This window comes from Drosophila kikkawai, chromosome 2R, assembly GCF_030179895.1.
Source record: "Drosophila kikkawai strain 14028-0561.14 chromosome 2R, DkikHiC1v2, whole genome shotgun sequence".
Lineage (NCBI taxonomy): Eukaryota > Metazoa > Arthropoda > Insecta > Diptera > Drosophilidae > Drosophila > Drosophila kikkawai.
The window spans coordinates 10,270,731-10,284,871 of NC_091729.1; the positions used below are offsets into that span (position 1 = coordinate 10,270,731).

Sequence of the window (14,141 nt, forward strand, 5' to 3'; positions counted from 1 at the left end):
TAACTCTGTATTAATGTTTTCGTAACAGAAACTTTAATTTCATATTATTTATTTTAAATACATTCAAAACGAAATCGATACCGATATATTTATCGATATCAGATTATCGATATACATAAAGATCCTTCATCGCTCAGTATGACCATCAACTGCTTCAGTATTTTAACAAATCCAGTATATCCCGCTTCAAAGTCTCCGGTCACACTCCGTGGAGAACCCGTGCAAAAGAATCGGGCGTTTTAAAAATTTAATTTGTAGCTAAATTAGGGCCCGCAATGCGCTCAGATCACCTGTGAAAAGCTCAGCTGGCTTAAGTCGTCGCTGGTGAACAGGTGCAGGGCAGCGCGGACTTCCGCCGATAAGGATTGCGGTCAGCGTTTCCGCCAGAGAAAAATCGATTGAGTGATAACAGGCAGGGCTTGCGCTTACGCGTTTTTTTTTAAGGCAGAAGCTCTGGTGGAATTGAGTCCGCGACATGAATTTGGACTTTGCGAAGGTGTGCGGCAAGCACATAGGCGTCTACGAGGCCTACTACAAACAGGTGAGCGCGTCGCGGGCGCGGCCTTGGGTAGCCCAGGAATGCCAGCGAAGCTCTGGAATCCGCCTCCGTTAACCACCACCACCAACACCCACCCCCTATTGATTTTTGCAGATTGACCCCAAAGGCACCGGGGCGATTGAGGCCATGACGGCGGCCAAGTTTCTCAAGAAGTCGGGCCTCAGCGACGTGGTCCTGAGCAGGATCTGGGACCTGTCCGATCCCAACGGCAAGGGCTTCCTGGACAAGCCGGGTTTCTTCGTGGCCCTTAAGCTGGTGTCGCTGTCGCAGGCGGGACAAGTGGCCAACATGAACAACATTTATGTGGAAACTGCCAATCCGCCGAAGGTGGTGAGTAATCAGCGATCGTCGCCTGCCCAAAATGGGTAACTAATCTGTTTTGTGTCACCTGACTCGCCGTCGCCAGGGTGAAATACCAAAAACGATGCCGTCGCGCATCCAGACGGTGCCGGTGTCCAGTGGCGGGGTGGCGAACGGCGACTGGTCCATCGGTGTGATCGATCGGCTCAAGTACGAGCAGCTCTTTGAGTCGCTGAACCCGCACAACGGCATGCTGCCGGGCAACAAGGTGAAGGGCGTGCTGATGGACTCCAAGCTGCCGATGAACATCCTGGGCACGATTTGGGATTTGGCCGATCAGGACAAGGACGGCAACCTGGACAAGCACGAGTTCATTGTGGCCATGCATCTCGTCTACCAGACACTGCAAAAGCGCACAGTTCCCAGCGTGCTGCCGCCCGAGTTAAGGAAGCCTGGTGGCTCGGGACCACCTCCGCCCAAGCCCGCCATGCCCCCACCACCGGCGGGGGCGGCCATGCCGCGTGCTCCAAGCGGCGAGGGATTCGGTGATGGTGGCTTCGTTGCCAATTTCCCCAAGGACATTGCCCCGCCGGCGGCCATTCCACCTCTGCCAGTGGCTGTGCCGCCTATGACGCGCATTCCCCCTGTGGGCGCTGTTAGCTCCCAGCCGCTGATCCAAACGGATCCGCTGATACCCATCGGAGCTCCGCCCTCCGTGACGGCCAACGCCGACTGGGTGGTCACACCGGCTGAACTGAAGCGCTTTGAGGACATCTTCCGACAGTCGGACCTCGACAAGGACGGTCTAGTCTCCGGGCTCGAGGTGAAGGACATTTTCATCAAGTCGGGTATACCACAGCGAAGCCTGGCGGATATCTGGTGAGGATTATGGCAATATGAGAGTGAACCCATAGTAATCATATAATATATTATTAACCATATAATTTCAGGGCTCTGTGCGACACCAATCAGTCGGGCAAGTTGACTGTGGAGCAGTTCGCCCTGGCCATGTGGTTCGTTGAGCGCAAGCAGCGCGGCGTTGATCCGCCGCATGTGCTCAACGCTAACATGGTGCCGCCTTCAATGCGCGCCGTTGTGTCCGGTGTGGACCTGCAGCCGCAGGAGGTGAAGCCCACGTACTCAAATCCGGAGCTGGAGATGATATCCAAGGAGATCGAGGAGCTGGCACGCGAACGGCGAGTCCTGGAGACCGAGATTGCCCAAAAAGAGGCGGATGTGCGCATCAAGAACGGCGAAGTGCGCAGTCTGCAGGTGGGTTGATTACCTCTTTTTTTTTATAAGGAAAAGTCAAACATCCTAATGACATATTTTCCTTATCCGAAACAGAGCGAACTGGACACTCTGACGGCCACGCTGAAGCAGCTGGAAAATCAGCGAGGAGAGGCCCAGAAGCGACTGGACGACCTTCAGGCTCAAGTAGTTATTTTGCATGAGAATCTGCGGGAATCTTTGCTTGCCTTGCCCTTGGGTTTTACCTTTTATTTATTTTACTTTACATTTTACAACTTTACAACTTTGGTTTCCTTTCTTTATCATGTTCCCCCAACCAACAAAACACTCTGTTAACAATTGGCTAAACCCATACTAAACTGGTGAATGCACTTACACTTACAATTACGAACCCATAAGGTTAGCCACAATACGGCCGTGCTGGCCAACGTAAGTCTTGACATATCGCGCACCAACGATCAGGTTTGTTTCAGTTCCTCATGATTTCTGTATATATTTTGCCTTGTGTTCCGTTCGCTCTCGTTCATGTGATATATTTTTATGTTGGCTTAAGTGTTGTGCGAAGCTTTGGCTCTTCTAAGCTCCCTGCTTATCCCGGAATACCCTCTCTTGCAGGTGACCAAGATACGCGACCAATGCCAGATGCAGGAGGAGACCATCAACGAGCAGGAGGGCGAGCTGAACGCCAAGCGCTCAGAGCTGCAGAAGCTCAAGGATGAGGAGACGTCGCTGCAAAAGGAGTACGACGACAACAACCGGGAGCTGTCCAAGTTGACCAAGCATTTGCAGAACACTCAGCTGCAGATCAGCTCGGTAAGATGCGCAGATCACTCTCTATTGGACACCTCTCTATTCATAACTATCCGCCCTCAAGGTTCGCTCGATGGTTACCCAGCTGATGGAGACGCAGCGCCAGATGACCGACGCCTTGCTCATCTGCCGGGCTGCCATGGAGAACCAGAACGCAGAGCTAGTGTCCGAGTACCAGCTGAAGATCGAGCCGGACTTTGACGAGGCCCGCAAGACGATGAACAAGGAGGTGGTTATGCCCACGGACGATCCCTTCGAGGAGAACAACAGCGGTGCGGCCAATCAGGCCACCAATGGCTTTGCCAGCGATCCCTTCTCTGGCCAGCAGCAGGCCAGCAAGCCGGTCATCTCCGCCGGCTTCGATGACAGCTTCAACATGAGCTCGGGCTTCGACAGTGGCTTCGATGCCTTCAATCAGAGCGGTGCCGGCACAGGATTTGGACAGACGCAGCGGGATCCCTTCGGTTCGGATGCCTTTGCCGCTAACAAGAGCAACGCCATCACCCCAGAGGTGGGTCAAGAACGAGGTCTTAATTAGAGATTATAAGTTAATCCGATTCCATATACACAGCCCGGTAAGGATGACTTCGGCAGCGATCCGTTTGCGGCACTGCATGCGCCCACTGGCCAGGGTCAGGTGCTTAGCCCCAACGCGCAAAAATCGGGTCCCCCGCCCAGACCGGAGTCCCCTAGTCCAGCATTGCCGCCAAAGAAGTCCAAGGTGCCGCCCCCGCGACCAGCGCCACCAAGAGCATCCCAGGTAATCGGAAGAGGGAGTACCAAACAAGGGAGAGTAAATTAACCGAATCTCTGTTACAGCCCACAAGCGGATTTGGCGGCAGCGGCGGAGGGTTCGCTGACTTTGAGGACTTTGACAATAAGGTGGGTACTTCACAATTCAGTGTCCGCTGGGATCGGTGGTAATGCATGCGCACCGGCACCCGGCACCCCCAAAATGTTGTTGTATAATCCCCGGTTTTACGTTTACGATTATCACTAACATTTCCTAAGTTTTTTTTCGTAGAAATAAACCACTTTTGAAAGCACCCTCTGTCAAGAGCGTAGATCTTGAGTACTTTTTGATTTCGATTTGTATGCCCTTTGGTTTTTACCCCTCGTAGTGGCTAGTGAGGCACCAGTGATCATATATTACCACCCACAACTCACCCAGCTTTCATATTCGTAGCTTATGGTAGCCCTTGCTTTTGGTGGCTGAAACTAACCGTCTCTCTCTCTCTGGTCTCTCATCTCTGCAATTCTCTATTTTCAGTGAACATCTTAAGATAACCCCATTCTATATACGATATAAATATATATACCAAGTACTAACACACATACTCAGTTAATGAATGGACTCCTCGTCCTCTAGCAGCATAACGAAACAAATCAATTTGAGCGTACAAAGCTACTCGCAGCAGCATCACATTGTATATCAGTCGCGGTGCATGGTATATATGTACTTACTAGAGGACGCAGCAGCATTATCTATCGTTCATGCCTAATTAGCTAAATGTACTAAATCAATTCAATCGAAACACTCAGCCAACTCGAGAAAAAGAAATCAATTTCAAGCGTTACGTATCGTGTTAAATAAATGTAGTCACAAATCGGAAGGATACCCCAGACCCAAACCCGAATCCCCGAGTTCCAATTCTAGTTCGATTCCAGACCCTTTGGGCAGTGTCAGTATTGTATTAACTTACTATTATTACTAGTTTGTTTCGTGGGGGCGAGAACTCTGCCAGGAATTTAATGCGAGTTGTTTGTTGTTTCTGCATATGCGAATACTAAAGTTTAAAGCAATTATACAGCCATACTATATATATAAAAATATATTACCTGCATTTTACACACACACCCATATGCATGAACTGCCGCTGGAGTTCGGACTGCCTTGCTGCCTGTCCACTACTATTTACCAAACAAACAAAGCCCATTAGCCGCCAGCTACGTAGCGTCATTAAGGCATTGCCCCAGTTAGGCCAGGAGCTCTCACGCAACTCCAACTATATCAAAGTACTTGTATGCATTAATATATTGTCAGATTGTCAGACCTTGATTACTACCACACCGAAACTAACAAGCTTCCCGTGCATTGATTTTACCGAGAATAACATATTCCGAGCATATAACATTAAACACATATATTATAGAGAGAACAAAGTTTTAGAGGGAAGCCTAACCGAAAACACAAAATGAATGTAACAAAAAAAAAAATCAACGTTTTGCATTATTAATAAAGAATATCTATGTTCGACATCATTCAACGTACCACCTGCGACTTGTCTGGGTATTGGTCTGGACACATCCCACATCCCTCATCCATAGGTGGCTGCTTGAACGCTTTAGTTGACCTCGGTTTTGTTTTCGGTTACCCCCCCTTTGGTTGTGTAATCTCTGATTCCCGTGCTTAATTTGATTCCGTTTTAATTTAATTTTGTTTCATTTCATTTCTATTCCCCAACAACGACACGACATGACGCACCCACACACAGCTTCACAACATTCCAAGCACCACCACCACGCCCCTGCCCGCGTTATCACCAGCTCCCCCGGTTCCCAACGCGATTCCATTCTCCTCTGGAGCGTCGCTGCTCGACAGCTTCTCGCTGTTTGACGATCCCGTTGCGAGGCGCAGCCAGGCTGCCAGCACGCCCACACCCACATCCACAGCCACCCTGCACCCATTACTCCCGTCATCATCATCCACGGCAGCTGCCTCAGCCTTAGCTGCGACCTCGGTATTAGCATCCGCATTAGCCCCAGCGGCAACGGCGGGATCGGGTGCCGTAGCGCCAGGTAGCACCACCACCGCCCCCAGCTCAAATAACCAGCATTTGTCGCGTTCCAATACTCCGCTGCAGAGCTCGGGTCTGAGCCAGAGCAGTACGGGATCGGCCCTGGGTTTGGGATCGAGCGTCTTCGATGCCTTTGGAGCGGCTAACAGCAGCAGCAGCAGCCAGCAGGCAGCCACTCCCAGCCTCATCACTGGGCCCACGGACTTTAAGGATGATCCCTTTAAGGACTACCGCTACGAGGATCCCTTCAGCATCAAGGATCCCTTTGCGGACGATGATGAGGGGGATCTAGAAGGCCCAGGCAAGGGAGCCAGTCAGAAGAAGAGCTTTGCCGAGGACTTTAGTTCAGAGGGTGAGTAGAAAGTTTGTTGATCATTGAATATAACCATCTGAAATGACCCCTAAACCCGCAGATGAAATGGGATCCACGACCAAGACGCTGAGTAATATAGCGAACAACAATAACAGCATTAAGCCCAAGGCCCACACGCCCCTTCAGAACGATCTGCTGGCGCAGTTCGATGCATTCAACCTGAATTCGAGTCCAGCGCCCTCGCACCACTCGAACACATCTTCGCATCACTCCAGCTCCAAGCCCCACCACCAGAAGTCCCAGACAGCGCTGGACGCATTCGCTGATTTCGATGACTTTGCAGCCACGGCAGGAACAGGAACAGGACTAGGATCCGGAACAGGAACGAAGAGCATAACCACTAGCAATACGAAACTCAACGATTCCTTCTTCGATGCATTTAATGACAACTTTGGTGGGAACCAGAACTCAACGGCGGCATCCATTGGAGCAACGACCAAGCCCAGCGATCAAAAGGCTGCCTTCAATGACAACTTCGACGATAACTTCAAGGTGGGCCATAGCCAGCTCGACAATCATAACTTTGCCAAGTTCGATGCCTTTGAGGCGCACAACTTCTCGAGTGACTTTGGCAACAGCTCCTTTGGCAAGGAGAAACAAAACGGCCACAGCAAGGCCAAGAAGGAGCCCAGCAAGGACAAGTTCGAGGCGGACTACTCAAAGCCAGAGAGCTTCGATGCCGATCTGGAGGAGGCGCTCAAGCGTAGCATGGTGGACAACTAGAAAGGATGAATGATGTGATGGATGGATCGATCCCCCGGGAAATCTCCGATGACGCGAGCAATGTTCACTCTCTCGCTCTCTATTCGCCCCACGATCCGATCTTGTATTAGTGTTTAGTGCTTCTTCGTTCTCGCTTCGATCAAAACTTATGGATAATCCAATACGATTACTTTTACTTTGTGCTCCTCTCTTCGTGCTCAAGGATCCAGGCGAATAGAGAGTTCCAACGGAGCCACTGCTACAATATATATACAGATATATTATATACTCGTAGAGCCTAATGAATATTATGATTTAACCTGTACCAAAACCCTATGAATAATAAACGAATGGAATAATAACATCCATCATCTTAGCGAGAGAGTTACAGAGAGAGCGCCACTCTCACCCATGGTGGAGTTAAATAAGGTGGTCCCAAAGCCCAAACTGTTCTCTTTTAAGTACGGTACTCCGCAACGCAGCTGATGGGAGCCACCTTGCTCAGTTGCATCATGCTCTCACCCACACCAGAGCCGCTCTGGTCATGTGTGCGTGCGGGCAATCCCAAACTAAAGCAAATGTCGCAGTACTCGGTTTCATTTCTGTTTGCGAGTTTGTGGCGAGCGGTCATAGAAAACTGTGAGTTCAGTGGGAGTGAGCTAACCTACTAGCATTAAGTGTGATTGTGTGCAATTCTCCACGGGATGCGCGAACTCAGCCAGCCTGCCAGCCCCCCCATTAGAACCGAACCCACACACAGGCGCACAAATTGCTGCATTGGCACTATAAAAACAATTTGCCGGCGCAAGAGAGGCGTGATCCAGTAGATTTTGTGTGTGCGTGTGTGTGTCTGTGAGCCGCTAATTACATTTATTTTGTAAACTTAATTTCCAAGTTGCGCGGCCTGTGTGGGGCATAGGGGACGGCGGAACGGTGACATGGGCGGCTCGTAAGGGGGCGAAGCAGACCACCCCCTTGCTGTTCCTTTTGGTCTGCGGTGTTTGCCATGTATTAAGTGGCCTCCTTCCTGATAAGCAGGCCAGTTATCGTGCCATAGATCCGTGGGTTATCTGATATTTTTTTCTGTGGGTGCAAGTGTCAGTGTCCGAGTTGGTTTTGCTTGGTGGTATACATACGTAGTCTGGCCCAGGGTGTGTACACGCGGTTAGTGCGGCTCGGGGATCGGGGATCGAATCGCGCTTGTTGACACACTGTTTGCGGCGAGGGTGGCTCTAGGAGTTACTGAAGTCAACAGGAAATGTTCACTTTTGTTATGCTGTAAACCTAACTGCTCCTAAAAGTCCACTCTAGACATTTTGCTGGGCAGTTTTTCAGGATCTTAATTCTATCTTTATATCTTTGAGGTTGACTATCCATAGTCGTAGCTAGGAAGTTGTCTTAAAAGATACATATACTTATAAGGCCTTTAATATAGTGTAAAAATAATGGCAAAGATTAAATCGGAAGTATTCATTGTTTCAGGAAATGGTGAAATACAAAGGGGAGTATAGTTATTTTCAAAGAACCACAAGATTAGCTTTTAAGGAAATTGATAGCAGAATCGTATGATTTGTCTGTACAAATAGGTTTATCCCACGACTATACCTTGAACCAGTTAAAATTTGGACTTTGACCTTATCCAGAACGCACTTTGGGTTAGTTTCTTAATAAGAAGTTCAAGTTTATCAATCGACATAATGATTACCCTATAAATGAAGATTAGCCTAAGCTGAAATTAGGAATGTAAGGCTTAGGTCAGTTGGTATATTTTAACTAAATTATACAACAATCCTATCAAAAACCAGGTTTTTTAACCTTTATAAGTTTTTCTTTTGTAGTTTCCAATCTTAGAAAGAAAAATGATCTTTTAAGAAAATAATCATTATATGCTAAGCCAAATTTAGCCTAAACAAAATCAGAAACGCATATTAACATAATGTTCTCCTCCAGATCCCGTGATTCATCCACCATGTCGAAGCCAGCTCTGTATTACGCCACCCTCAGTCCCCCATCCCGTGCCGTTTTGCTCACGGCCAAGGCGATCGGGCTCGACCTTGAACTGAGGTAGGTTCCCACACTGACTGACATCCCCCCATATCCACACACAACGTTCAACTTAACTCAATTAACAACTGTCTCCACACGTACCCAGGCCAATTAACCTGCTGAAGGGTGAGCATCTGACGCCGGAATTCCTCAAGCTGAACCCCCAGCACACGATCCCGACGCTGATCGATGGCGAGGCCACGATCATTGACTCGCACGCCATCTGCTCCTACCTGGTGGAGAAGTACGGCAAGGAGCAGCAGCAGCTCTACCCCAAGGACCTGGTGCAGCGCGCCAATGTGGATGCCCGTCTTCACCTGGACTCTGGCCACCTGTTCGCCCGCCTGCGCTTCCTGTACGAGCCGATTCTGTACAATGGATCCACGGATTGCTCGATTGACAAGATCGCCTACGTCCAGAAGTGCTGGGAGATCCTGGAGGGCTTCCTCAAGGACCAGCCTTACCTGTGCGGCAGCGAGCTGACCATCGCCGACTTCTGCGCCGTGGCTACCGTGACATCGGTGAACGAAGTGGCCATCATCGACGAGTTCAAGTTCCCCAAGCTGAATGCCTGGCTGAAGCGTCTCGCCGAGCTGCCGTACTACCAGGAGGTAAACGGCGAGGGCGCCGACGAGCTGAAGGCCATCTTCAAGGCCAAGCTGGCCGAGAATCGCGGCAAGTGAAGTGAGCAGAACAACAGTATCTCCTAACCCTATCCACACACACACATACACTCTATATGTTATCCACGAATAAAGAGCTCTAGTTTCGAAGTACGATTACAGGCGGTTATAGCGACTTTGATCGATCTTTTATTACGTGGACTTAACTTACATTTAGCAACAACATACTTAGAGGTAATGGAAACGGAAATCGCCTTGAGTGAGGACCGGGACCGAAACGCTAAAAGGCAGGGCGGTCGGAGAGGATCCCTCCCCGACCTCCAGCTGGAGCTGGAGACATACACGAACGCCGACGGCGAGGGTTATGTTCTACAACATAGGCTCGTCGAGAGTACATGTATTGGTGTAGGTAACTCGAACTGAAAGTACAATAATTGTCTACAAAAACTACAATATATAAGCGCCTCCTAGGCGGGATGGGGAATGAACGGGCACTTCAGTGGCGCTGCAGGCGTATAAAATATATATATGTATATGTATATATGTGGGTAAACAGGCTATCACGACCCAGGCTCATGCACACTCTCCCTCAAACACGCATCTTTCATTCACACTTGCACACAGCGCGCCCATAGTCCAGATTCTAATCGCGGCGCAGCAGGAATCTCTTGATGCTCTCCGGTAGCGGCAGCTTGGTGATAGTGTTCGCCGTAAAGTGCTCCAGGATGACGTTGCGGCAAGCGCTCTGCAGGGACAAAACTAGGGGAAGAAACGAATTCAAATGAGAAGGAGAAAGCAAAGCCAAGGCGTTGCCACTTACTGCCCTCCAGCTGGATGATTCTTATCTGTTTGGTGGTGCCGTACACATCAATGACGACGAACAGGGGCGACCTGTTGAGCGGAATGTCACGAGAGACGGGGCCATGATCGACCCCATTGATGATAAAGTGCAGCTCCCCCTTGGAGGCACTCTGCACCGTCGGCACGTAGATGATGCCGATGCGTGAGCCCCTGTCCGTGAGCAGGATGTCCGAGTCGTTGCCATTGCCCATCGAGGGGCGCAGCAGTCTCTTTGGTAGCAGGCCGCGTGGCGTTCGCACGTGCGTCGCATCGCCCAAAAGGTTTCCTTAACAAACAAGGATTAAGTACAGATCGGGATTCCCTGCAACTTTAAGAAGCTAACTTACTGTGTGGCTGGTCGACCGTCTCCGGCTCAATTATGTCGTTCGGCTCCTGGCGCTGGTTCATCTCGAACTTGGAGATCGGGTAGATCCAGCTGTTGCCCAGATTGGCCAAGTCGGGCAGCGCAAAGTGCGGCAGGCCCTCGCTGCTCGTGCGGATCACATTCGGGGTGAGTTCGGTGAGGCCCAGGCGCATGTGCCCCGACCAGCCGCGCTCGATCTTCTCGATCTCCACCAGGAAGATGTCGCCCGGCGCCAGCGGGCGCTCCGAGAAGGTCAACGCATCGGCGAAGCTGGCCCGGCGATAGGCGACGGTGGCATCGTCGCCCAGCTGTATGTTGGAGCCATGGTACGGATGAAAGCGGCTTAGCTGGCGCTTCCGGCTGCTCAGCGTGGCACCGCCGTCCCACAGCCCCAGGGGGTCAATATCCCGACCCAGATCGTCCTCCTGCTCAGCATCGGCGACGGCGTCTGGAGCTGGTACGCATTGGGCCGCCGCCGCCTGGTCTCTGTCCTCGGCGGCTTCCATTGATCTGGTGCTCGGGGCTCCGTTTGGACTTGATGGCTTGCGCCCGCACGTTGCTTATTTACGTTTTTCGCGTATTTTTATTTGTTTGTCAACTTTGTTGTTCCCGACCAGGGCTGGTAAACGGCGCAGGACACGGCAGTGTTGGCAAATGTCGCGAGTCGCGCAACGGCTGGTTCAGTGTTGGTCAGCGGTCGTGATGTAACACGCCAACAGCTGTTTGGGGCGACTTGTCTGGATATTACGAGGCGAGAGATGTGAGTGAAACAATGCCGGAATGTGACTTAAAACCGAGCCATTACTGATCTTTCGGGCTTCCAGATGCGAGTACCCAGTGCCCTGTTTGCCGCCCGTGGGCGAGCGCCGCAAAACGAGGCCGACGTGCCCTTCCAGGAGATTTTGCCGCTGCGCCTGAAAAACACAGTCAGCGGGAAGGCGGACTCCGGCAACGATGTGGCCTGCCTGCAGGAGATGGGCGTGCTCTTCGCCTGCCTGAAGGACAACGAGTTCGTGGAGAAGTACTGCCACAAGGAGATCAGCCAGTTCCAAAACTGCTTCAAGTGCTACATGGACCGCAAGTTTGAGGCCAAGAAGACGATAAACCAGGGCATCGTGCAGCCGGGCAACAACCTCAACTACAAGCAGCTGAACAAGTACATGCGCCGCTACCCCAATCCCCTCTAGCCTCTAGTCTAGTTGAGTCCATTGAGTCGTTTAATAATACACTAAATATTTACAAATCCCCTCGTGAAATCGTCTCTGTCGTCGCATCCTGCTCTTAGTAAACCACATCAGCGTCGCCCAAACCCGCCGAGGATTGGCTCACCGGCGAGGGCTGGCTCAGCACAAAGTTGGAGGACATGGCACGCAGGAACTGCGGATGGGCGTGAGAGTGCGAGTGCTGCTGCGCCTCGTACAGATCGGACAGGAGTGGCGACTTCTCGCGTACGCGACTCAAAAGGTCGGACATCTGGCGGGGCTTGGAGACGGCGGGCGACGGCAGGGCCAGATTGATGTGCAGCGGATAGCCGCCGTGCTCCCAGGTGTCGGCCAGAATCTGAAGGCTGCGATTCGCCTCCAAGACGCGGGCACGCTGGAAGTTGAGCCGTTCCTGCTGAAGCTCCGACCACTGGTCCTGCAATATGATCAATAAGTTTAACTACGGTTCTAGTCAGGCAGAAGATAGAGGCACTTACAAATCTGGTTCCCAGGCGACCGAAATACTTGATCTGCTCCTGAACGTTGAGCACCTGCTGCATGTACCAGTCCCGCGCCTTCTCCACGCCATCCAGTCCGAAGAGCAGCAGCTCTCGCTGCTCCTCCAGCTGCTTCATCCGCTTCAGCATGTTGTAGTCGATGCCGTGCTGGAGGGTGTGCCTTCGCGACTCCCTCCGCTTGCTACTGGACTTCTTGGGCAGGGCGGGCAGGGCTGCTAGGCTCCAATCGGTGGCCGAGGCAGAGGTGGACGAGGAGCCGCCATCTGCCGAGCCGCGATGCTCGAACTGCTCCCTCGTCTGCGGCAACTTCGGAAGCTTGCCGGCATCCGCCATCAGATTGAGCTGCCAGTTCTGGAGGGCATGGCGTATGTCCGCTTTGCCCAAAGCTGGTGGCGATGTTGTGGGCACCTGTCGCGGTGGCTTTGGCGGCGGTGCCGGCGAACTGTAGTCCATCTCCGACGAAAGGTTCACCTGGGAACGGGGCCGCATCTTGACCTCTCCCAAAGCCTGCTGCTGATTGCGGAGCAGACACAGCTTCAGCCCGGCGCAGAATCTTTCGAAGGAGAGCAGTCCACTGGTGGGAGTGACGCGACGCAGGGAATCCAGCACGCCACGCGGTAATCCCTTGGATCCGTCGTCTTGCCAGCCCTTCTCGATGTCCGTGTAGCGCACATAGCCGCTCTGCTTGTCATCGAGGATGTCGAAGAGCTTCTTCATGGAGAGCACAAACTGTTTGGGTAAGGCGTCCATGTCCAGGGATTGTGGCTGAGGCTGAGCCGTCAGGCTAGGATTACCTGCTCCACCTCCTCCTCCGCCATCGCTGAGGCTGAGGTTGAGCAGACTGGTGCTGGTGATATTCTGGCGGAGCATCTTGGTCTGCACAATGGAAAGTGGAGGTGGGATTATGGATGTTTGTCCCACGCTTGGTCCCAATGCATAACTGAATATTCATGGGAGCTCATTTGCATGGCAGAGTCCAAAATGGAATGTGTGTGAATTTGGCACGCTCGGTTTTAAGATAAAAGAGATCTTGAGAGAACCGAGAAGATGTGTCAAAACGAAAGACTCAGGCCACAAACTTCGACTGAGCCTGGGCTTCTTTTCGTCTAGAAATTCGATGGGTTTGTTATGGCTTTTACTTATTACCAGGTTTTGTTTATTAATCAATATTTAACGTTATCTTTAAATTGTTTGAACATTTTAACCCAGAAAAGAGTATTTATACAGCTTAGAAAAGGTTTAAGGTTTTAAGGTTTAACTACTAATGTCTGTCGATTTTTGTTTATTTTTATTATCAAATTACTCTAAAATCAACTCTTCTTACCGCAGAAAACCCCCAATTCTTAAAGATTTTGCTTTAGATTTAAAATGCATACCTGCTTCTAGACTTGTATTACCTTTATTTTGTTTATAAACAATCTCTATCCCCTTAAAACTTACCCAAGCTATGCGGAAATGTTACAACAACTCCTGAAATCCAATTTGAATCCAGTTCTTCCGAGCGGTTCTTTTGAGGCCGTTCGTCAAGGCTTCTGCGCCAGCTTTGCACCTATTTTGATGGCTTGTGCCGATGCCATCCAATCCAATCCAATCCGCTGTGTATGTAATGCAGCTTGGCTCGGTTCCCCGCCACACGAAACACCCAAACCCAACCAACTGGTTATATTGACTGCACACTAGAGCCGCCGCTCGTGTCTTCTGACTCTCGAGTCTCGGGTCTCGCACGCATGCGCAACTTGCGCGACTGGTTTCTGT

General features: G+C 51.0%; 5 protein-coding genes across 8 annotated transcripts; 3 read left to right on the plus strand and 2 right to left on the minus strand.

The window, feature by feature from the left end:
- Positions 1–180: 180 nt before the first annotated feature.
- Eps-15 (Epidermal growth factor receptor pathway substrate clone 15) lies at positions 181–7,157 on the plus strand. Of its 4 annotated transcripts, none has more exons than XM_017172074.3 (12): positions 181–541; positions 653–889; positions 966–1,738; positions 1,810–2,131; positions 2,207–2,296; positions 2,510–2,572; positions 2,726–2,923; positions 2,985–3,431; positions 3,492–3,680; positions 3,740–3,802; positions 5,416–6,070; positions 6,132–7,157. In XM_017172074.3, exons 1-12 carry the CDS (start codon positions 476–478, stop codon positions 6,812–6,814), a joined length of 3,786 nt encoding a protein of 1,261 aa, XP_017027563.1. In that variant the 5' UTR covers positions 181–475; the 3' UTR covers positions 6,815–7,157. The 4 variants fall into 4 exon arrangements, with proteins under 4 accessions (XP_017027563.1, XP_017027564.1, XP_070139962.1 ...); XM_070283861.1 differs by having other exon boundaries at positions 182–541; positions 5,785–6,070; XM_017172075.3 differs by lacking the exon at positions 2,510–2,572.
- Positions 7,158–7,335: 178 nt separating this feature from the next.
- On the plus strand, positions 7,336–9,638 carry GstE12 (Glutathione S transferase E12). The gene is made up of 3 exons (XM_017172140.3): positions 7,336–7,432; positions 8,744–8,857; positions 8,946–9,638. The coding sequence occupies exons 1-3, from the start codon at positions 7,338–7,340 to the stop codon at positions 9,520–9,522; spliced, it is 786 nt and encodes a 261-aa protein (XP_017027629.2). The 5' UTR covers positions 7,336–7,337; the 3' UTR covers positions 9,523–9,638.
- On the minus strand, positions 9,614–11,172 carry LOC108078336 (neuralized-like protein 2). Its single transcript, XM_017172139.3, has 3 exons — positions 10,650–11,172; positions 10,283–10,588; positions 9,614–10,221 (listed from the first exon to the last, which is right to left on the minus strand). The coding sequence occupies exons 1-3, from the start codon at positions 11,170–11,172 to the stop codon at positions 10,106–10,108; spliced, it is 945 nt and encodes a 314-aa protein (XP_017027628.1). The 3' UTR covers positions 9,614–10,105.
- Positions 11,173–11,288: 116 nt separating this feature from the next.
- On the plus strand, positions 11,289–11,909 carry LOC108078339 (small ribosomal subunit protein mS37). Its single transcript, XM_017172141.3, has 2 exons — positions 11,289–11,426; positions 11,491–11,909. The coding sequence occupies exon 2, from the start codon at positions 11,491–11,493 to the stop codon at positions 11,851–11,853; it is 363 nt and encodes a 120-aa protein (XP_017027630.1). The 5' UTR covers positions 11,289–11,426; the 3' UTR covers positions 11,854–11,909.
- On the minus strand, positions 11,906–13,915 carry LOC108078335 (suppressor APC domain-containing protein 2). Its single transcript, XM_017172138.2, has 3 exons — positions 13,827–13,915; positions 12,366–13,262; positions 11,906–12,304 (listed from the first exon to the last, which is right to left on the minus strand). The coding sequence occupies exons 2-3, from the start codon at positions 13,254–13,256 to the stop codon at positions 11,948–11,950; spliced, it is 1,248 nt and encodes a 415-aa protein (XP_017027627.1). The 5' UTR covers positions 13,257–13,262; positions 13,827–13,915; the 3' UTR covers positions 11,906–11,947.
- Between the last annotated feature and the right edge of the window lie 226 nt (positions 13,916–14,141).